The sequence below is a fragment of the Protopterus annectens genome, chromosome 17.part0, assembly GCF_019279795.1.
Source record: "Protopterus annectens isolate FY-2018-M chromosome 17.part0, PAN1.0, whole genome shotgun sequence".
Lineage (NCBI taxonomy): Eukaryota > Metazoa > Chordata > Ceratodontiformes > Protopteridae > Protopterus > Protopterus annectens.
In genome coordinates, this window is record NC_056751.1 from 251,544,206 (window position 1) to 251,567,951 (window position 23,746).

Consider the following 23,746-nt stretch of genomic DNA (forward strand, 5'->3'; position numbering starts at 1 on the left):
TCATCGCCCTTCAAGGTTCAAAAAATGTGATAGGCGTGCACAGAAAATGTCTATTACAGACAGCCACACCAGTTGTGCATATTGTCTTGGTGAAGCCCATTTACAGGAACCCTGCACCTTCGGTCACGCTTTTAGCACAAGAGTTTTGAATGAAAGGAAGAGAAAACTCATTGACAGGAGTCTAATGACCAGTTCCTTCCAGGAACAGCTGGAACTTGGTCAGGCAGCTCCAAAATCCTCAAAGAGAAAATCATCGGCCCCGGCTTCAGAGCTGACCAAAAAGACTAAAGCGTCGGAACCAAGAAGTTCCGGTTTCGACTGTGCTTCATCTTCGGTGCCATCGATTTCATCAGTTCCGAGACTTCAGTACCAAAAATTTTGCCCGACATCGACACTGTATCTCCTACATTGAGATATCCTATTTTGGAGAGAAGGAGGTCTACTTCTGTCTCCACCAGATCCTCTAGGACCCTATCAGATGAGGACATTGAGAAGGTGGTGAAGAGGTTGCTTTCGGATTCAGCTCTGGCTAGAAAATTGGTCCCTTCAGACCCAAAGGTCTTGGAGCTGACCCCCTTACCAACCACTGTTCCTCCTCCGACTGCTTCGCTCTCGGAGCCTATTACATCAGGTTACTCTTGTCTTCGACCCTTCGGCTCCAGAGATTCAACCTGTTTCCTCGGAGCCAAATACTCTGTCCTCGATGGCTCAGTCTGGAGCCGAGGGTTCTGGGAGCCGACACTCTTGTGTCGACTCCGAAGGGGACAGATACTCTGGGTTCTTGTCGGAACCGACCCTCCCTCTCAGAGCCTCGGCTCGACTCAGCTCCCACTTCTGCTTTGGAGCCATTCCCTCTTGCTAGAAGTTGACCATCCGCCCACTTGGAGTGGGGGGGGGGCCTTTTGAAGCTATATAGAAGGCTTTATCCTCTGCCAAAGCCATTCCTTTGGAACCTGTGTCCCACCAGCAGCAGGCAGCAACCTCTTCCCTCCTGCCCATCCCCACAGCATAAGGAACCAGAGGCCCAAGTAGCCCCCATTGGAGGTGCCCCCTCTTCTGAGACCTCCCCAGATTATCCCACTGGAGAGCTCCCTCGGAAGAGGCTATGTAAGAGGAAACATGTCGACTCCCCTGAGTCTGTCACATCAGACACTGATTTAGAGGAATCAGAAGGGTCCCCTAGAGCCCCCTCTGAGGATGTCTCCTTTTCTGACATCCTAGAAATCCTTAAACAGAGGGGTGATTGGAAGACCTGTAACCCTACTGAGGATGAATCAGTGTATCTTGAAGCCTTTGGCTCCCGACCTTCCACCTCCTGGGTAACACCGCCTTATGACCAACTTTTGGGGGTCATATCGCGGAAAGCATGGACCTCTCCAGATTCAGTGGAAGCCGTCTTGAGGAGGCCAAACAAATTTATGACAGCACCTCAGGACAAGTCTTTCCTTAGTAAGGGAGTTCCAGTTGATGCTATGGTGGTAGCAGCGGCCACCAAGAAGGAATTATCTGAGACGTCTTCTAATATCCATCTTCCTAACAAGGAGTCCAGGACAATGGATAGGTACGGGAAGCATACCTTTTCTTCAGTGGCATTTACGTTAAGATTGCTCAATTACCTGACTCATTTTACTAGTCTTCAGAGGGATCTCCTGAAAGAATTAGGAGATACCCTCCAGGGTTCAGTAGCTCGAGGTTCCATGGATAAGGTTTCTACGCAGCTCTCCACCCTTACTTCCATAGCTAACTCTCCCATAAGGCTGATCTCATATGCTGCAGATGGAGCGAGTAGGGCAGCCGCAGCAGGAATATCCCTCAGGAGACATTTGTGGATGCGTCTTTGTAATTTTACGGAATCCTTCAAGTCTTCCTTCACTAACGTTCCCTTTGATGGTTCGTCTCTTTTTGGAACCCTAGTGAAAGAGACTTTTACTAGGTGCGAGCAGGAAGGGAAAACCTTATCCGCCATTGGAGTCCGTTTCTCTCTCCCATCCAGACCCTATTCCAAGGGTAATACAAGAGGGAAAATGTGGTTCTGCAAATCCCAAAAAGGTTTTCCTCAGGCACAAGGTCAACCCTCCCCCAGAGGCAGAGGGGGAGGATATAATGGAAGACGCTGCCCTCGTGGAAGAGGAGGTCCGCAACATCAGGGAGACAGAGAAGCTTTCTCTGATCGTCCCTTCCATCGACACTGTGGGTATGCCCGACTGTCTGTCTCTGGAGGCAGTCAGGGGTTATATATCGCTGTCCCCAAGCGCTTGGCTATCACTCAAGATCATTGGGTGCACACAATAATATCCAGAGGTTACCTGATTCCCTTTATTTCCGAACCCCCAACAAACCGGTCTCTTCCAGAGCTACCACCCATCCAGCTAGACCCTGCAACATCAGAGGTCATCTCGTTGCTGCAAAAGAGAGTCATCCAAGAAGTCGCCGCAGAGCAAGTAGGATCTGGAACTTAGTCTCGATTCTTTTTAGTTCCAAAAAAGACAGGGGACTGGAGATCAGTTCTAGATCTCAGCAGGCTCAACAAGCATGTAAGAAAATCAAAGCTCCTAATGGTCACTCTGCAGTCGATATTTCCCTTTATCGAGAAAGACAACTGGATGTGCTCAATCGATCTCCAGGATGCGTACTACCACATCAAAATGGTCAAGCGCTCCAGGAGACATGTACGCTTCCAGCTGGGAGCCAGTCATTTTCAGTTCAGAACACTGCCCTTTGGCCTCATTACAGCCCCCAGAGTATTTACCAAATGCATGGCAGTGGTAACGGCTCACCTGAGACATCAAGGATTCCAGGTGTTTCCGTACCTAGACGACTGGCTCCTCACTTCCACCACCAAGCATCAACTCATAAGGACCAGGGACCAGACTCTATCCTTGTGTGCCAGTGTAGGCATCACTGTCAACTTGCAAAAGTCAGTCTTATCCCCCTTGCAGCATATTGTATATCTAGGCTCAGAAATAGACACAAACACCATGTCAGTAAAACTAACACAAGAAAGAGTGGAATCTCTACACAGTCAAGTCAGATCCTTACTAAACAAACAGAGTCCAGGCCAGAGTAGTCCTTCAAGTCCTAGGCACTATGGCTTCCACCATTCTATTAGATCCTCTTGCTCGCCTACATATGAGGATTCTCCAATGGATGCTATTTTCACAATGGTCGATGCAAGACCTTCCATTGTCTCACCAGATATTAATAACAAACGCATGCAAAAAGGATCTGACATAGTGGTTACACACGGAACAACTTGTCCTAGGTCGTTCACTTGTTCCTCCCCAAGAGAAAGCAGTTTTGACCATGGACGCTTCCCAAATGGGGGGGGGGGCATTATCTGAGAATGACAGTCCAAGGTACTTGGCAAAACCACGAGAACCACTTGTACATCAATGTTCTAGAGATGAGAGCAGTGCTATATGCGTTGCAAGCACTTCACAGCTCCCTTCCCATCGCATCGATTGTGATTCAGTCAGACAACATGTCTGCCGTGTGGTACATAAACAAGCAGGGGGGAACCAAGTCTTACACGCTTTGCTGAGGGGCCTTAAGAGTTTAGAAATGGGCGATGGATACTCAGCACTTCCTGATAGCAACACATATCCCAGGGAAATCCAACTTAATAGAGGACAAACTCAGCCGAGCAATTTTGATGCCTCGTGTGGTCCCTGAAGCCAATGGTTGCGAAAGAGATCTTTCACAGATGGGGCCAGCCTTGCTGCGATCTGTTTGCCACTCACCTGAACAAATGCAGCAGCTACTTTGCCCTCATTTCCCATCCGGGGATGTCACCCAAGGATGCTCTAGTTCACGATTGCCCCCCAGGACTTCTTAATGCCTTTCCTCCTTTTCCACTCATCCCCAAAGTAATACAGAAAGCAAGACAGTTGAGAAGTTCCTTGATCCTCATTGCTCCTTACTGGCCTCGACAAGTTTGGTTTCCTTTCCTGTGGCAAGTTTGGTTTCCTTTCCTGTGGCCCTACCTCTTAGAGGAACCATGGATTCTGGACCCATCTCCAGATCTCTTGATTCAACAATCGGGACAGTTCCATCCCTCCATCCACACCCTCAAATTGACAGCATGGCTGCTCCAATTCCACGAATAGCCAGGTGTATTCCCTTATCCTCAGCGGTCAAATATATCCTAATTTCACCCCATAAACCTTCCACTCAGAATTCTAACAAATGGAAAAGGTTTTCCCTTTGGGCTACGAATCAGGCCTTAGATCCATATACGGCTTCTTTAGAATCCATTTTATCCTTCCTAACAACAACTTTCCATGAAGGAGCGGCAGCCGCTACAGTTAGAGTTCAGTTAGCTGCCATTTCCAATTTCCATTTTGGTTTCATGGGAAATCCAGTCATGCAGCACTCCTTGTGCAAAACTTTCTTAAAAGGAGTTCTTCTTCTTAGGCCCCCAATAAAACAACCATTAGAACCCTGGGACTTAAACTTAGTCCTCTCATCTTTGATGTCTGCTCCCTTTGAGCCATCTTCATTGTCTGACTTAAAATTGTTATCATGGAAAACCTTGTTCTTGGTAGCCATAACATCTGCTAGGAGAGTTTCAGAACTACAAGCTCTAACTATTCGCCCTCCTTACATTATCTTTCACAAGGATTGAGTCTCTCTCAGGACAAACCCTTCCTTTCTTCCTAAAGTATGCTCAGAGCACAATCTGGATACTATCGTTGAGCTACCTGTGTTTTTTTTTCCAAACCACTCTAATAAATCAGAGTATAGACTACAGCTAGATGTCCACAGGATACCCAGGTTTTATATACACAGGACTAAAGAATTCAGAAAATCCAATCAACTTTTTGTTCCCTTTTCTGACAAAAGGAAAGGCTTGCCTGTTTCTAAAATTATTCTTTCGAAATGGCTTTCGGATTGCATATCCTTTGCTTATCAACAAGCTGGCAGACAATTACCTGTCAAAACTAAAGGTCACTCTACTAGGGCTGTAGCTACTTCATGTGCCTTTAGATCTAGGCTCCCAATTGATACTATTTGTGCAGCAGCTACTTGGGCAAGACCACATATGTTTGTCACTCATTACAAATTGGATTTGGCCTCCCGGGACAGGTCATCCTTTGGGTCCACTGTGCTGAAGAGTCTCTTCGCTTGAGCCACCCTGGATAAAGGTGCTAGGGATGCTATCCCATCCAGCAAGAATTATGGTGAGATAGGACTACATAACATAAAGAAGTTATGTACTTAACATAATGTTCCAAGTTTGTAGTCCATCTCGCCTATATTCTTGTGCCCCTCCCTCCAACCCCCTTCCTTTTTCTGGGGGATCTGGTGGACCTTTTTTGGTGCTGCCTGACATTGTTCTTTTATTGTCCACCTAGAATGGATTATATTTCTAATCCTTTGCTGTATTTATACAGCTTCTTTCTTATTTTTACCTGATAGGTATTTATTGCTTTCTTGCAAGCTAGATCTGGGGAATTGCCGTGAGGCACCATGGGATAGGGGCTAGCCTCGAGCCAGTAAAAGCTCTCGAGCTTTAATATCGGCCGAGTTGGAGCCGAATATCGGCTCTGAACCCATCCAGCAAGAATATAGGTGAGATGAACTACAAACATGGAATGTTATGGTAAGTACATAACTTCTTTTTATTAAATGTTAAAACTTTGTGTTATATTTATACTAACCAATGTAACAATTAAATGAAAAAAATAAATAAAAATAAAATATATTTACAATGAAAAATTAACCAAGTATTTATTGAATAATTGATTAAATAATAACATAATGATAAAGTACTTACTAGACTATATTTGGGGTCAAATAGTCTGGGGTTGAACTGTCCACTAAAAAAATCACATATACAATACATATAAATGTATGCATGAAATTATATAGAAATGCATTGGGGTCGAACCGTTCGGGGTCGAATAGTCCTGCCTCCTTTTGGCCAAGACAGCATTGGTTTCCCCTCCTACATCTACTAGCCAAGGGGCAAGCACCACAGGTTACCCCACTGAATAGACCTGCTCACACAGGACAGGGGACCCCTATTACACCCTCAGGTGAACAATCTGAAATTAACCTTATAGGTGATAGGGCTTTGATCCCCTACAGACACCTATACTCACAGAGGACGTACTCAGTGTTCTGCAGGAGGCCAGAAAACCTAGTACCAGGAGAAACTAAGTATCCAAATGGAACAGATTCTCCCATTGTTGTCAACGAAAAAAAACAGGACCCTCTGACTACCTCTATACCTATGGTCCTTTCCTATTTGTGTGAGTTGCTTCACTCAGGACTAACATACTCATCAAAGTGCATTTATCTGCCATCTCTGCCTATCTCCCCTCCTCTGGCTTTCAGACTGGAGGTCAAACTTTTCCTCAAATGGGGTTCTTCACATCAGGCCTCCCAGGAAACCTATCCGTCTCCCTTGGGACCTGAACTTTGTACTAGAAAAACTTACATTGCCACCCTTTGAACCAGCCCATTCAGTATCCCTGAAGCTATGCACACTGAAAATGGTGCTACTAGTGGCCCTTACATCTGCCAGGAGGGTATTAGAGATACAAGCTTTCATGGTTACCTCCCCCTACCTTATTTTCCACAAGGACTGAGTTGCTCTCAGGGCCAACCCTTCCTTCATGCCGAAGGTGGTTAATAAACTTTCACTAAACCAGACCATTAACCTATCGGTTTTCTACCCTCAACAACAAAATTCCTCAGAAAGGACTCTCCATTCCTTGGATGTTCACAGACAACTGAGGTATTACCTAGACAAAACCAAACCTATCAGAAAGTCAGATCAACTTTTCATCTCCTTCCACCCGAGAGCTCTCGGGAAGGCAGTCTCCAAGCAAACCATCTCTTCATGGATTTTAAACTCCATTACCTGATACTACTCTTACCATGGTAAATCCCTGCATGGTCAAGTCAAACTTCACTCCACCAGGGCAGCTGCTTCCTCAGCTGCCGTTTTCAAAGGAATTGACTACGCTTCATTCCTGGAAGCTGCCACTTGGACTTCTGTCCACACCTTTACCAGACATTGCAAACTGGACCTAGTCTCTAGAGCTAGGCCAGGGTTTGCCACGTCCATCCTCCAAGGACTGATTGACCAGAGAATCCTCCACCCAGAACCATATCTAAAAGCTCTGGTACTCTCCCTACTGTTATGAATACTGCAACATGTGAACAGAAGGACATAGAATAGTTGTGTAAGAACTTACCATAACCTTAGATGTCCTTCTATATTCAGCCCCCCCCACCTACCCCTCTACCTTACCAGCTTACATACTATGCTGATTTGTGGGGACATAACCCTTCTATTCCCCAGTTCTCCACTAAACACAAACTTCCTGCTACCCTGACTGTAGCCTACATGTAATTCTAAAGGCTCCGTTGGGACCCTTCTACCCACAGGAGTACTACTGTATGCGGCCGTTCATTCTGAGGAGGGTGCATGCAGACATCACCTTTATATACCCTGTGTCGGTTTATGGCCCTTACAAGGAATGTCACACATACCCTCCTGAAGCAAAGAGTTTGGTATACTGGTCGCAAGGCGGCACTGCAACATGGAAGAGAAGGACAGCTAAGGTTATGGTAAGTCCTTACACAACTATTCTTTTTCCAGCTATCTTTCCAACAGACAGCAAGGCTCCCTCTCACCTTGCCTACTCAATATCACTGGGGTTCCCCAAGGGTCTATTCTTGATGCCCTTCTTTTCAATGTCTTTATCAGTAATCTTCACACCTCTTCCTGTCAAGGCTGTGTAATTCAACTTAATGACTCTATTATTATCTGCTCTTCAAACAACCTGAAGCACCTACAACAACTAACTCAAGAAGCTTTTTCTGTTATTGAATCTTGGTTCACAAATTCCCAACTTCTACTCAGTCCTAAAAAAAAAAAAAAAAAAAACTTCTCCCCTTCACTCCTAAAACACATTCTCTTGACAAATCTAATTTTAAGATCGTGTCCCAAAATAATACACTAATTGAAGTAGTTCCTACAGAAAACTCTTGGGTGTAATAATAGCTGAAAAAACTAAAACTTGAACTTCATATCCTAGGCCATGCTAATATTAACAAAAAAAAAGTCATCAAAACTAAGAATGCTGTATTGGTGCACACACTATTCAAACACATCTACCAAAGGTTTACTATCATATGAGCAATGAAGAAAACAAAAATGTCCAATGCACCAAAAAATATGACTGAACACGGAACACTGATCAAGTCAGTATGTCGAATAACATGCCGATAATTTGAATCGGCATAATTTGACATACCTTTCACCCTACACCTGTAAGAACAGTAACTATAGTTCTGGTTGTGAACAGTACGAACATACTGCATAACACTAAACTACGCATTTTTGTAGGGGGCAAGTCCCCCTGCACCCCCACACCCCCAGCAAAGTATATATTCCAACTCCGAGATCGCACTACAGTGGGGAAAGAGGTAAATTTCCCGATTCGCACTGTACCACGATTTCTATTTACATCACCAACCACGTGCATGCGAATGCACAGTGCATTCCCTGACCGGAACCTCGCACACATGAAGGTTCGACAACATGAGGTCACCGAACCTTCGCCCATAATTTTGATAGTAAACCTCTACCAAAATAACCTTTGCAAACACTTAATACCATTGCTTCTATATAGTGCACCAATTCTCACCAATCTAAACACCACACTTAAATCAAAACTTGAATCTTAGGTTCATAGATTAGTACTAAGCTAACTGCCCTTGCGAGCCATTTTAAGCCTAGCTAGTTATCCCTTGTGAGACTCAAACCCTGCACCTTGTGTTTGTAAGACAAACACCTTAACCATTAGTCCACCCTCCCAACCCATAATAAAATATAATGAAATAATATATAATATTATAATGAAATAGCCAAGTTTGCAGCTAGCACTTTATACCACATGCATCGCTGTCTCCCTCTCTGTTGTTTCTTAAATACCTTGAATTACCACTTCAGTTTAGCTGTCTTCCAACTGCTAACTGCCCACGAAATCATTTACAAATCTACTGCTTGTCCTGCCCTCAGTTCTATGCTTCATACCTACCTGCCTAAACAATGCTTAAGATCAGAAGACAAACAACTTCCGTCTTTGCATAAACCAAAAAAAAGCCGGGCAAAGCCTCTACTCCTGCTCTGACTAAAGCCTGGAATAACCTTCTCATAAATATAAGAGCAAATCCTAACTTCCTTGCCTTCAAACACACATTAAATCATGTTACCTGCTCATGTGCAAACCCTGGTTGAGATAACTTTTCATCTTCCCTCAACTATGATGACTTCCTGGTTAAGGCATCACTACATCAGCTCACTACTATGATGCATTCTTTCTCAGTTCTAACTAGTCTTGTCTGTCTGTAACTTTCCTTCTCTAATTTTCTCTGTCACTTCTCTGTTATCTTTCCCAACTGACGATGTTTCTCTTTCCCGCTCATCTGTACTTTTTGTTAACAGTCTTTCTCCCTTCTTTGTAATTAACCTCCTCTGCTATTCTATATCACTAAAATCATTTTGACTTCCTACCAACTATCCCTTGTTAATATCATCCCTTTTCTCCAATTACTTTTAACCTAACTACTCTCCTCTTTATTTCTAATTGAAGTCATATGTCCACATTCCTCGTTATTCTTTTTGTACTTATTCACTTTTCTCCAATTACTCTTGCCTACTAACTATTCTTCTCTGTATTTCCTCTCGAGTCATACGTCCACCTTTTTCTATTTCTCATTTTCCTTTTGTACATATTTTCTTGTATTGGCAGCAATGCTTTCATATACCTCCTTATGTTTTAAAATGTAAGTCTACTTTTTATTTTATGTATACATTGTATTCAATGTATGATGTTTTATGATTCATGAATACTTTTTATTTCATTGTATACTTTTGCATAATGTATGTTTTTGGAGCTTTTCTCACCGGGCCTTCACTGAAAATAGGTACTCTGGACCCAGTCAGACATTCCTGGTAAACAAATGTTAAATAAATAAATAATTACAGTAAAAATAAAGGTGAATGGTGATGGAAATACATTCCTAATGTAGCCTTAAATTTAAGACCTTTAAAATTGCCTCAGGTCACACAAAATAAGCAAACAGTTAAATAATGACGTGACTCTAGTGATGATTGTGCTAAGGTAGTAGGTAGCTGCACCAGTTACAGTGATCAAAAACTTGAATGGTTCAAAATATGGCCCTTGCCAGCAGATGTTAATGGACAATTTTTGAATGTGTCCATGAATAAACAAAAATGTGTTTGTCACTCCCTCCCGGGAAGTATTCAAAAAGCTGGAAGTGAAAGGTGTGCCAGTGCAAGCTGTCAGGTAGTTTTTTTAATTTCTTGTTACTAAAATACAGTAGAAACTTTCTGGCCAAGTAGTGACCATCTTTATGTGAAATAATCCTGCTCTGAACAATTCAGAGAGAAAAGGACTTTTGATAAAGCAAATGGAGAAGCAAACTAGACCAAGGGAGGCAATCGTAGGTTCACAGGCCAGTACTAGGCTAACTGCCTTTGCGGGCCATTTTAAGCCTAGCCTAGCCAATTATCCCATTTGAGAATCATGCCCTGCACCTTGTATTTATAAGGTAACCACCTTAATCATTATACCAATCCTCAACCCCCCAGACAGGGTATTGATTCTGCCTCTAAGCCAAGAGGGTGCCACTTAGTTGTGAGTACAATCCCACCCTCACCTGTTAGAAAGAAGGCATTTCCACTTCAGATGCAAGGGCTTCAAGCTAATGCTAGACCTGTGGGTGATGGTGCTTACTGCCTCAGCTTATACCATTTAATTTTTGTGTCCTTTCCCTCCTTTGTGAGGATGCCTCAGCCTCATAATACTTTTCAGCTAGTGGTGTAGGATGCATTTATTTATTTTTTAAGTCAGGATTATTCTTAGTTCCCAAGAGGGACATACATTGATGAAAAAGTACAATATTTTAGCAGATAAGTCCCTGTGTCCCAGATGCTCATTGTCACCCTCCCATAAAAGATACTTATCTGCATATCCCACAAAAAAATTCCTAAAATTTTATTATAGGGCACAATATTTTTCAGTTCACATCCTTGCCTTTTTGGCAGTCCCCTCATCACAGGGTTTGCACAAAATGCTAAGCTCATTTTTCCTGCAAAATGGACTGCTTAATAGAGGCAGAAAGAGTTGTCAGAGGCTCAGGAGTGGACAGTGTTTCTACTAGAGACTCAGTAGTACACCATATCATGCCTAGCTTAACCTGCAGATCTCACTGATTGTGCCAAAATTCCTGTCTCTCCCTGTTCCACAAGAAGACTTTCCTAAGTACGTTAACTCTCAACAAATAAGGTGCCACCATACCTTCCCAAAGAAAAGATTTAGTGCTAAGCACCTTCTTCTGTCAAGTGGCAGAAAAGGGTCTGTATTAGAAAGAACCATTTTGAAGGCACTGGGATACACATTGGTCTCCATTTTCATTATTCTGTGTGCCCGACTTCACATGAGGAAAATCTAGTGAGGCCTAAGGAACCTGTGCGGCCAGCATATTAATTAAGTGGAAGAAGAAGCTACCACCCTTACTTGTCGTCCATAGAGAGTTCAGATTGGGACTGCTCAAGTGATACCCATCTGGGGAAAACCATTTGTGAACATGAAGGGGGATTAAAACTCTGATAAAAGATGCGTCAGACTTAGTTTGGGAGCTCCATACACAATATCTTAAGGCTTAGGGAGATTGGCATAACCAGGACAATGGCAAACGTGTTAATCTTAAAGTTGATGATTGTTTCTTATGCACTCCAGACTTCTTAAATTGGTCTGGAAGTCAGTGGTGCCACACACAACACAGCACAGTCATGTGGTATGTCAACAAGCAAGGGAGTACTCATTTGTAGCAGCTGTGATTGATTGGGAGTGGTGATGGAACATAATCTATAACACCAGGTTTTCTATGTTCCTTCAGTTCAGAATTCCGTAGTAGATCACCTGAGAAGATCCACACCCAACCAACTCGAATGGAAGGTAAACCCTTTCACAAATCTGCAGTAATATGGGGGGCATATTAGGTATCTATTTGCCACCCCCCAATCAGTGATCATAAAGTTTGTGCCAGATGCCCATGCAGGGGAGCTCTGGCATTGGAGTTGTCTTGAGTCCATAGAACATGAGGCTCCTGTATGCCTTCCCCTCAGACTCATTCCCCAGGATCCTTCTAAAGGAAAAGAAAAAGATAAGGGCAGCCCAGTAGTAGCACTGCTCTCAACAGCTAGACATGACCAAAATAAGACATGTAAATACTCCCTCTGTCTTCACTTAGTCAATCAACAGAACAGAATTAATCAAAGAAATTAATGCTGGTACACCTAAACCTAACAAGTCTCAAGAAAACAGCATGAAAGTTAGGATCCTGGTCCAAACTTGGGCTTCCTTTTCTGCAGAGGTCCTTCATTTACTAAATGAAAGTTAAAAATTTGCCATCAGAAAATCCTACAAATGGGACAGATTTTCAGTTGTGTAAGCAGTGCAGCATACAACTCAATTTAGAGTCTGTTCGTCAAGCCCTACATTGCTTATAAAGCTTTTGACAGAAGCTTATCTTAAGTCCTCAGTCAAGGTGCACCTTTCAGCTGTCAATTTTCTTTCCCCTACAGCTTCTGTTGGCATTTGTTCCTGACAATTGAAGGATTTCTGAAAGGGGTCCATCCAACTGGTTTCCCAAGGAAATGAGTCTCTTTCCTTCCTGAGGACCTTACTTTGTAATAGAAAAGCTGCCCATTCTGCCTAACACCAGTCAAATTCTTCTTTGGAAGAGTTTTTTTTTTTCTGGTGGCTATTGCATCAACCAGGAAAGTTTCATAACTACAGGCTTTAGTGTATAGAGACCTTTGCACAGCATTCCACAAGAACAGGTTTGCCCTCAGGCCAATCCCTCCTTCATGCCCAAGGTATTCTTGGAGCTAGGTTTGATTCAGACTATTCAATTTCCAGTTTTGTACCCTAATGCTCAGAACAGATAAGAAAATTATTGTACCATATATGGATGTGCTTAGACCATTGAGACATATTACCAACATACCTTTGTTTCTTTCAGGCCAGGGAAACAAGGCAGACCTGTATCCTAACTCCAACCAAATGCTCACTAAACTGCTGGTTGGTTGCATCTCTTTCTGTTTTGACTAACACCGAAAATCACTGAAGGGGCATACTAAAGCAGTTTCTACAAATGTATCGGCCTTTTCCAGAAAATGTCTTGCCTGAAAATATTTGTCGGGCAGCTGCTTGGACTTCCGTCTACAATGTTTGTAGGCATTATAACTTTAATATACTTTCTGTGGAACAGTGCAGGGTTTGCTTCTTTAGCCCTTTGCAATGCATATGCACTGCTTCACCATAGGACTGTGGCCCTCTTTCTGTGTGCTTTAGTACTCCTCCTATCCATTATGAATGATGCCAAAATGATCCTTGTGATAAACGTACGACAGTTATATGTACTCACCATAACTGTATATGTTTTGAGTATAAAGATCACTGCTACAGTATAGACTCTTTATCACCTTCCTCTTCACATATTTGGTTTCATGATTATAGTCTGGAGGCTGTCAAAATCTCAACTTAGAGGTATTCTTTTACTCTTATCTCCAAGTCCTTGACCCTGTGGACATGACTACCTTTTGTCTTGATAGTCTCTGTGGGCATACTTGTTGGTATCTACTTCTGCCATATCAAAGGAACTGAAGATTGTGTGAGCTGCTCTCTTTATACCTTGTGCCCTGGCAAGGGGACAGCCATAAATCTGGAAGTCAAGCCACACGGTCATGCATTTCCCTATCAAAAGTCCCACTAACTGTAAGTGGTTCTGCAGGCGTGACCCTTATACTCAAACATTCTCTGTTAAATATGTTTGCCAACTGTACGTTTGTTAAGCACTTTGCACAACTCTATTCTCTATATGGCTTTTGAGTCTTTATGAGATCTGTTTGCTAACATACCCAAGGTTAGTGTCATCATAGTACCCTTTAAAGAGTTCCTTAGCTGATGTGAATTGGGAATGAAGAAAATATTTGCTTCGAGGAACTCCACTGTATGGGTTATTTACTATTCATTGAAAACTATCTTTTCATACATTTCCTCTTTATTCCTGATTTCCTGAAGTACCTAGTCCCAAGCTGTGTTTTGTACTGTTACTGTTTTGCTGTACTATAAGATAAGTTTATGCAAGAACATTTTTCAAACTGCAGGGTGTTTCTTCTCCACAGCTGTGTGACTGTGGAATTAGTACTTTTAAGTAAGGAGGTAGGAGTATAGGGGGCTTACCTTCCTGCAACAAATTAAAGTCTTAGGAGTTTTATCCACAAGTTTGGATGTTTCATTTCTGATTACTTTCTTTTGGAGTTTGTGCTGTTAGTGGATTATGAGTTGGCTTCTTCTAGTTAATCTCCACTGTACAAAACATCTGAAATTTTCATCCAGGGAGATGGGTTTTAAGTTTATTGTAAAGATTAAGCAGCACAGTTCATTGCCACGTTCCTACAATTGCCCATACCCAACTTGTTTTAGTGCTGTATGTTACCAGATCAACAGAAGGGTATTCCATTCAAGAGTTATTTTACTTGATTTTTAGAATTTTTTTCCATTATGTGGCTATCTATTACAAATGGAGTATAATGCAGTCAAAAACATTACACATTTCAGTAAATTTCTCATAGTTCAACTATCTAAATGGAAGCACTGTTTTAAGTATTTGTATCTCACTAGTGTGTATCTTTTAAGTTGCTTTTCCAAGTCTTTAGAAGCACTACCCTTCAACCAGGATATGGAAATGGCTTATGCTACTTACTCTGGATTTTTAAACTTCTTGAACAGTTATGAATGGATTTTGCATCATATCTGGAATTTTCTGGTGGTTACTTTCTATATGTAGATGACATAACTGCAGCTGTGTCTAAGTAAGTGGAATTCAAAATGTGGGGAAAAATCTAACAGAATTATTCAATTATTTTAGAGTCGCATGAAGTATGAAAAGGTGCACAGCATTTACAACAGACTCTTAGCAATTGAAGATATTGATCCTACTTTGGTAAGATACTTTTCTGTCCTGAAAATGTGTAATCCCTTCACTTAATCACTGTTGTAACTTCAAATCCTCCTATTGCTAATTGTGTCTGTGAAATGATAGCACCAGATCAATAACTTTGTCGTGTCTATAAAGTTTAATAGTATTTATAATTTGTTTTGCAGCACTTTGTATGTCATAAACTGTATAGACCTAAATCCCTCTGACTGTATCAAGTCATGCTTGCTGAGCTGTTAGCAGAGAGACGAGTAAAACTCCAAGCTGAATTATGCATTTTGACCACTGCCTGCTGACCATTAAATCTCTCCCAATTTAATTCCCCTGTACTGTTTATCTGCAGTAGAAGGGCAAGAACTGTTTAAAGGGGCTGATATTCAGGTAGTCATGAAGGTGTTTTGTGCACTTGTTGGACTGGAAATGTGTGACCCACATTACTGTAGTGGCCACTATGCCTTCCCTCATGCAAGTGCATGCCCCTCTGCATCCTAGATAAAGGCTACAGCTTATGTTTTTTGATGAATAAACATGCATCCTAGGACTGCACTGAGATTGCTGCCACTCCTCTGAGGGATTGTGCAGTTTAAAGGCACTAGTCTTTTCCCCTCTCTCCGAGGAATAGGCATATTCGGCCTTTCCACACCAGCTCCAGTAGACGCCTGAGCAACTACTCTAACTTGTGTTGCCAGTATCATTGCCAAAAGTGTTATCCCTCTTTGCTAACAGAGCTGGCTACCTGTAAAACTTTTTTCCTTTATGTTTTTACCCTTGTGCTTTCTGGTAATCAAGCTTCCCTAGTTGGACTTGAACTAATTTTTCAGAGCTCTCTGGGGGAGGGGATCATTCAGACAGTCATGAGGGTTGCATGTGTCCACACCTGCATCCCAGCAATAAGGATATTTATTTGTCCTGAACTCTTCCCCTGGGTGAGGGTGTAGGTGACCTGCATCACTGATGGAGCCACGATACCCTCTTCTTCCCAAGTGCATGCTCCCATGCACTTCCCAGATGAAGGTTACTGCCATTAAGTGACTTAGGTTTGCCACATCCATGCCTCCTTGGTTGTGGGCCTGCCTCCTTCCTCAGAAGGCATGGTGCAACCCATAACTGGCTCAACCTCCACCTCCCCTCACTTAGAAAACTTTTGATGAGCTTAAGTGGTCACTATCAGATCATTTAAGTGGAATATAACTTTCTATTGCCAGATTTCACAAAATACTTCCTACAATTGTCTTTTTAAGGGTCATACAGATTGCTTTACAATTTACCAAGAGATATCAGTGTGCTGCCTCTCTTCATACTCATTTGTTTTGTTTGTGTGCCTGTCTGTTCTTGTTAACTTGTTAGATCCCATTGAGTTTGTAGTCTTTTTCATAGACTCTGGGTGGTATTTATACTGATAAGAGGAGATCTGGACAGGGTAAAGGAGAATAGTGCCTGATCTTCATTGCTGGGTGTAGTGATATAACATTCCAGGTGATGGAGAATGGCATCCTGTGATGAGAGGTTGGTGGTTGTAGTCACAGAAGAAGATGGGAAAGATCTGTCATAGTCTTGTATGAAGAATATTTTTAGTGAAAAAAAGCATAAAAAAAATCACTCTGATGAAGTAACCAAGTACAATGGCAGAGGAAGTGAAGAAAATGTTAACCTGGCTTTGCAAGGAAGTTTAGCCCTGCCAAGTTGGTAGAGACAAGGAACACTTGTGATAAAAATGCTAATGCCTTGGTGTCTAGATACAGTTAGAATGAAGAAGAGATTCCTAGTTTTAGATACAGGAGATATCAATAGTTGTGAATCAGGATGGCGAAAGAGATGTACCACAGCTCATAGCAGCATTAATAGATGTTCAACACACAGGTCACTGTTGCAATAGCCTAAGGTATTTTAGTTCTACTCCTTGTGACTGGCTAGCTTTTAAAGCTCAAGGGTGCAGTCCATGCACATATTAATCAGGTCCAGTGGAACAGTCAGTTGATTGGCTTCAAGACTTGGACGATAAGTTCACTGTTGGGGAATACTGCCCAATAAATCTGTTTTTATGAGGAAAACTTGTGTTTTTCTCACTGAATTATTGTGTTTTACTAGGAATCTGATTGTTTTTAAGAATGTCATTGCTTTTCTAAGTGAATTTATGTATAAATGCTTATGCATACTTTTTGTGAAAAGAAATTTAGTTTTGACAGAAATTTATTTATTTATTTAACATTTGTTTACTGGGAAAGTCCGACTTGGAACAAAACCAATTTTCAGCAGAGGCCCGGGGAGAAACACTCCAGACGCATGTCTTTGAAACGTGGGAGGAAACTAGAGCACCTGGAGGAAACCCACACAAATGCAAGGAGGACATGCAGATTCCATACAGAAGGCACTCTAGCCAAGAGTCAAACTGGAGAACCTCTTGCTGTGAGGCAGCAATGTTACCACTGCACCATCTAGAAATTGTCTATAGGTATTATGTATATGGGGCAGGATACTGTTGTTGTGGGGGACTGTCAGTGATTTACTTACCTCATTACCACTTGTTCTCTACCTTTCCTTTTACCGACTTGTTCAGACTCTGCTTTTTGATTTTGAGGTCTCTTTCCCTGCTTACACACAGAGCAACCACCAGTCTCCACAGTTTTATTCACCCTGTTTTACAAGAATAGAGTTATTAGGGTGTCAGTGATTCCTATTTTTCCTCAGCCACTGGTGGGTGATACTGCTATGGACGCTTTTTCCATGGTTCCTCTTGGTGTTGTACCTACAGCCACCTAAGACCAGAGGGATAGCCATGTCCTCTGCAGCTGCAGGGATGCCTTTGGAGGTCGAGAGACTCGCCTTTCTCAGGGGAAGGGACAAGTGAAGGTTTTTCACAGGTCTATATTAGTTCTGCAAAAATCCATTACAGCAAATACCAAAAGAGCAACACATATTAATCGAACTGTGAATACACCGTGCGCACTAAACCACGAAATTTAAAACATCGAACGGTCATAGTCGGCCAACACCACCACCCGCTACATACTACCTACCCAAACAAAATAAAACAAAATAAACCACATGCAAACACTAACCAAACCCTACTCCTGACCCTAAAGTAAAGTACCAAAACCCAACTTCTAACACTACAGTAAACCCCACATACACAACTATCTATGCACTATCCTTAACCCCTCCCTAACCCTAAGGTCCGTAACTACCGCACACTTCCCCTACAGAGATATACCCTAACAAAATAAATAATACACATAAATACATTTAACAAAACCCTGCTTTTAATACTACACTAAACCCCACATACACAACTATGTATGCACTATCCTTAACCCCTCCCTAACCCTAAGGTCTGTAATTACCACACACTTCCCCTACGGAAATGTACCCTAACAAAATAAATAATACACATAAATACATTTAACAAAACCCTACTTCTAACACTACACTAAATCTTACATACATTACCTATCTATACACTTATCTTAACCTGTATCCTACCCTAAGGTCCATACCTATCCACACTTACCTTATGGAGCTATACCACAGATGGGCCAACCAAAACACTTCAACATTTTGGATTTCGCTGTTTTGGACGTTTGGCGTTTACATAGTTTGCGCAATACTTGTCGATCATTTCGTATTTGTGGAAACGGCGTTTTGATCATCTGATAGGGAGACGTTTTTCACACACCCGGGAAGGAGTACCTGAATCTGGGACAGTTATGACCATTAAGAGTCATTAATTTTCCAGAAAGTTTCCTCAGAGAAAAGTGATCATGGTGAAATAAACCTTCCAAAACCTTGTTTCCATACCTGTTTATGGAGAAGATTTACTGAGATTTGCTAAGGAACCCATTAGTGCTTTTCCCTTGCCCTCCACTTCTTCAAGCAAGAAAAGGAAAAGAGTTCCCTTTCCTCTTTCTGACATTGATTTTCAGTGTGAAGAATAAGCACTGATGCAGATAGTTGTACCTTTGGAATTTCTTCTCAATCTTAACTTGCTGATTCTGAGGGAGAGTATGATTTCAGATTTCCCTTTTGGAGCGCTTTCTTTTTCCTGAGACTGTCGCAAAGATGAAAGAGTTTTATGTAGGAGCAGAATGGAATTTCTATGGCACAGAAAATGTTATTACAGACTGATATTCCTACATCTGCATTTTTTCCTCCTATTTTAGCTACTTTCAGAAATGTTTTTGTCTGCCTAACAGTCATATCTCCTGTACTTGGGAAGTCAGATAGATTATACATGATATGTCAGACTCACAACTATTTGTTTTTTCAACCCCACAGTAGATCTTGCAGTAATTTCTCTGCTAAAACAGCTTCTGCTACCCTTTTCCCTCTGACAAGAATGGGAAAACTTTTGACAAGTTCAGAAAGAAAGTGTATTTCAGGATTTTAAACTGCAAAGCTGATATGTTAAAGTATTTAGTTTTATATATTGAGATAATGCAGAAGTTAGTTGTTACCTTCCTGCCAAGGTAAAAAAAATCTTGAATGTCTTGATAATGACTGCTTTTCAAGTTACTAAATATGTTTTAAAGTGTGGTTAGGATGCTGCGATTCTACCACTGAGCTGCTACTTCTGGATCTGTAATGAAAACATTGACTTGGCTTTATTTTCAAAACCTTGCTGAAGATGTTGAAACTGAAGTTTTTAATTGTCCCTTAGACAAGAAATGTCTCTCTGGCCCTTCTGCAACTGAAGTGGTTAAGAACTGTGTTGAAAGGGGAAAGTTGATTTACGAGGGTGACTGAACTATTTCAGCCCACCTTTTTTTAAAGCAAATAGAAACTTCCCCTCCTCCTCAACTTCCTTTTTCACTAAGCAATTTAAACAGCAGAGAGCTGTTACACAGGAAGTTAAAAAGCAATGGCAAGGAGGCTTCAAAAAGAAAGGAAAATCAGGAACAGTCCTGCCAGTCAGTATGTCTATTTGCCTGTTCAGGTGCCCCACACACACACACACACACACACTAGCAACCTCTCTTTACGCTTGAGGCTTTGTCTTCCTTTGTGGTACCACAGTGTGACAGACATATGGGTTTTAAATGTAATTTAGCAGGGCTACACTTGACAGTGAGAATCCCTCCACCTGTTCCAGGGGATTCCTCCTTGCCGTGTGAACCAAGTGTCCTTGTTTCCTCCTGTTCTGCATCAGATGCTTAGAGAGCAACATGGCTCCCCTGTCAGATGTACAAAGGCTTTAATTCAATAATTTTATATGTGCCTAAGAAGTAAGGATCCTGCGGTGGTGGTGCTACGGTAGCGTTGTCGCCTCACAGTAAGACGTTGTCCCATTCGATTCTCAGCTAGAGCGTCTTCTGTGTAGAGACATGTGTGAATGGGCGTACCTTCATTGAAGGTTGTGCGTCAGAGCTGGCAACTTGGTACGTAAAAATCTACTGCCAATCATTAGCAGACCCGGAGTTCCGCTGTGGCGACCCCTAACTGGGAAAAGCCGAAAGACACAACTAAGAAGTAAGGATCCTGGAAGCCTCTGCCTGACCTTTCCTTCCAAAAATCTTGTTGTCAGGATTACAAAGTTCAAAGTATTATCCATTCAGTCCCTTTTACATCTGTTCCCTCCTCTAGCTTTCATGGCAAAGCTAAATTTCAAGAATGTCTATTATCACATTCCCATTGGCTTGCAGTTCAGGTTTTTTTTTTTTAAAGATTTTCTGTGTCTGGCTTATGCTATCAGTTCTCTTATCTTACCCTTTGGAGTCTCCACTAGACCAAGAGTGTTCATAGTGTCTGGCTCCAGTTAGGCATTCATATTTTTCCATATTTGGATGATTGTCATATCTTTGCAGGTATTAAACCAGAAAAAACAGACCCATCACAGGTAAGACGAAGAACCAAAACAAAGTTAATTTTTCAGCTGTAAAGAGTCTTTAGCTGCTGTTCAGAATCTTCTAGTCAGTTTAGGTTTTCAAACCACGATACACAAAAAACAACCAAACCGTTGATTCAATGAAGCGAGGTCCTTGCCAAAAGCAAACACAGCACAAATACTGCCTTTAACGTGTTTAATAAAACATGAACGTTTTCACCACGGCAAACCGCAGCTTCTTCTTGGAAGAAGCTGTGGTTTGCCGTGGTGAAAACGTTCATGTTTTATTAAACACGTTAAAGGCAGTATTTGTGCTGTGTTTGCTTTTGGCAAGGACCTCGCTTCATTGAATCAACAGTTTAGGTTTTCAAATCAACTTTCAGAAGTCACTCATCCTTTCTCACATAATTGTATTACTCAGATGTCTATTAGTTGTCCTTCCACATCACTGTTGCAGTATTCTTCTCCTAAGTGATCTCCTGCCAAGGATAGCCTAACATCCGGCCAGAATACCAAAGCCTTCAGCTCTTATTGGTGCCATACGTCACACATATGCTCCTTGTGCGCTAAGTAGGGCATAAAGGTGACACATAGACTCAGATATTCAGAACTTTTTCCACCAGTCCGAATGCCATTATTGAATGTTGGCCTGAATGCCTTTCTGCTGTGCTGGTTACCAAGCCGTGTTTTCAGAGAAGTGCCCCATTAGGGTTTCTTCTCTTCCTTTTCTTATTTTGTTGCTGTGTTCATGTTATCCAGAAAGGGAAAATGTCAGTGTAGGAAGCAGATTCCCCATAAAGACTGTCATAACCAATGTTTTGGTTTGGGTGCATCCCATGATTCTACGTAGTGCTCTGTTTGCCAGGCTGGTCTTCCACTCCACTCAGGAGACCTTGGGAATTAGATTCCTTGGATGAGGATCTGAATTCAGAAGAAGAATCCCTGGCTTATTCTTCCAAAATCCCTTTTTCCTTGGACTATGATTCAGAGGAGGAGGATTCCTTAAGTCCAGACTCCCCTTTGAAAGAGCTCTCCTTTAGGAATACCATTCCCCATATAATGGACTGTTTTAAGTCTGATTGTTCTCAAGTGTCTGATATTCAAAAAAGGTACTGTGACCTCCTATGGATAGAGACTCCCTAACCATCTGTTATTTCTCCTGTTCCAGCTGCCCTTTTGGATACCTTTTTGGTGGCTTCTGTAGCCCCTGACTCTGTCTCCTGTATGTAAGAAGCCAGATAGATTCTATAAAATGGCTGAGGAGTGCAGATTTATTTATAAATGCCCTTCTGCTGACTCTTCTGTAGTGTCAATCTCTTCTGACAAACCATCCAAGTTGCTGTCCTCCTCCCAGCTGTTGTCTTCTGATAATGGTAGTTGGGCCATGGAAAGGTTATGCAAGAAAGTTTGCACTTTGTCATTTAGGATAATTAACTACCAGACTCATATGATCAGATATGTTTTATCTAATTTTTCTCAGTCTTTTAAGGTGGTTTCTGACCTTTCTGATCCTGAGAGGAAGGCTTTACCCATTTCCCTGCTGTTTCCATTTCACAACTACCCACCATTCAATCAAATGCAGCTATGATGCAGCTGATGCTTCTTCCAGGGCTGCTGCCTTTAGTTCAGTTATGAGACATTATTCTTGACTTTGTATTTAGGCTTTGCCTGATGGGATTAAGGCCAAACTTTTTGGATGCTCCTTTAGATAAAAGTCTGCTTGGATCTGCTGCTGCTGACCTTTTCAAGCCCATCCAGGACAAGGCAAAGCTTTGCAGAAGCTGAAACATATTTTTGTTTTTCCCATTCATAAATTTCAAAGAAACTATCCTGCCAATTCTGCCTTTGTTTGTAAGCAATCTTGCCCTGCTCCCAAAGGCAAGAATGGTTCTAGGTGTGTGCTTCTTGCTAAGACTCTTGCCTCTATTTGATGGTTTGCTTCCTCCTTCCCTCAGCCAGGTTCCTTTATTCCTGTTTCTTCCAGATTAGCTATGAATCACTTCAGACTCTTTGGTTCTCTTCATTATCCGTAATGGATATTTCATGGTTTGGAAATCCATTCCTCAACCTCCTTGGGAACAGCTGTCTTATTTCTCCAAGGTTCTTCACTCTCTTTTGGCTTTTCTAGCCCCTGATGACCTGATGTCTTGGAAGAGGCGACAGCATCCGACGCAGAAATCCCAAGACTCTGGTATTCGGGCCAACTGAGGGCTACCTGCAGGCAGATAACCCAAGTGTGATGACTGCAACAGTGAATACACTCGAACATCTACATTTATAGTAAGTGTACGCAACTGTACTTTCCCCTGACTGCCCCTTCCCTCTGAAAGCAGCTGTGGGAAGGATTGCCTCAACACTATAACAAGTGGTCTAAGATTTTTCAAGACAAATGGATAAGGGATATAATTTCCAGAATTTACAAAATAGGCTTCATGACATATCTTGTACAACTCTAGTTTCTACCAGATGCTCCATCATATTCAAAATGACAGGTAATAATTGAGGGAGACAACCTCCTCAGATAGAGCCATTCAAGTGGTCCCACAAGATTTGAGATGTCAAGGTTACTGCTCAAGATGCATTTTAGTGCCAAAAAAAAAAACTCATGCCAATCCGGGATCACAGACCCCTAATTGAGCATGTTTTAAAAAATCTCTGAATGATCTTGTTGCCACCATTCTCCTTTGCCTTGTCATGAGAAAACTTAAGTGCACTTTTTGGATCTCCAGGGTAATTGCTTCCACCTAAAGATCATTGAAAAATCAAGGAGGTATCTGCATTTCCAGGTATAAACCCATCATTACAAATACAGAAGCCTGTTCTTTCTCACTGTTGCCCCCAGGGTGTTCACAATTGCATGACTGTGGTAACAGCATC

At 42.0% G+C, this 23,746-nt stretch overlaps 1 protein-coding gene across 1 annotated transcript in view; it reads left to right on the forward strand.

Moving 5' to 3' along the window:
- CSTF3 (cleavage stimulation factor subunit 3) overlaps nt 1–23,746 on the forward strand; it is a 1,368,849-nt gene that overhangs the window by 1,098,414 nt on the left and 246,689 nt on the right. Inside the window, exon 13 of the mRNA XM_044059129.1 lies at nt 14,983–15,057. Within this exon, the coding sequence (XP_043915064.1) occupies nt 14,983–15,057 (75 nt within the window). The remainder of the gene's footprint in view (nt 1–14,982; nt 15,058–23,746) is intronic.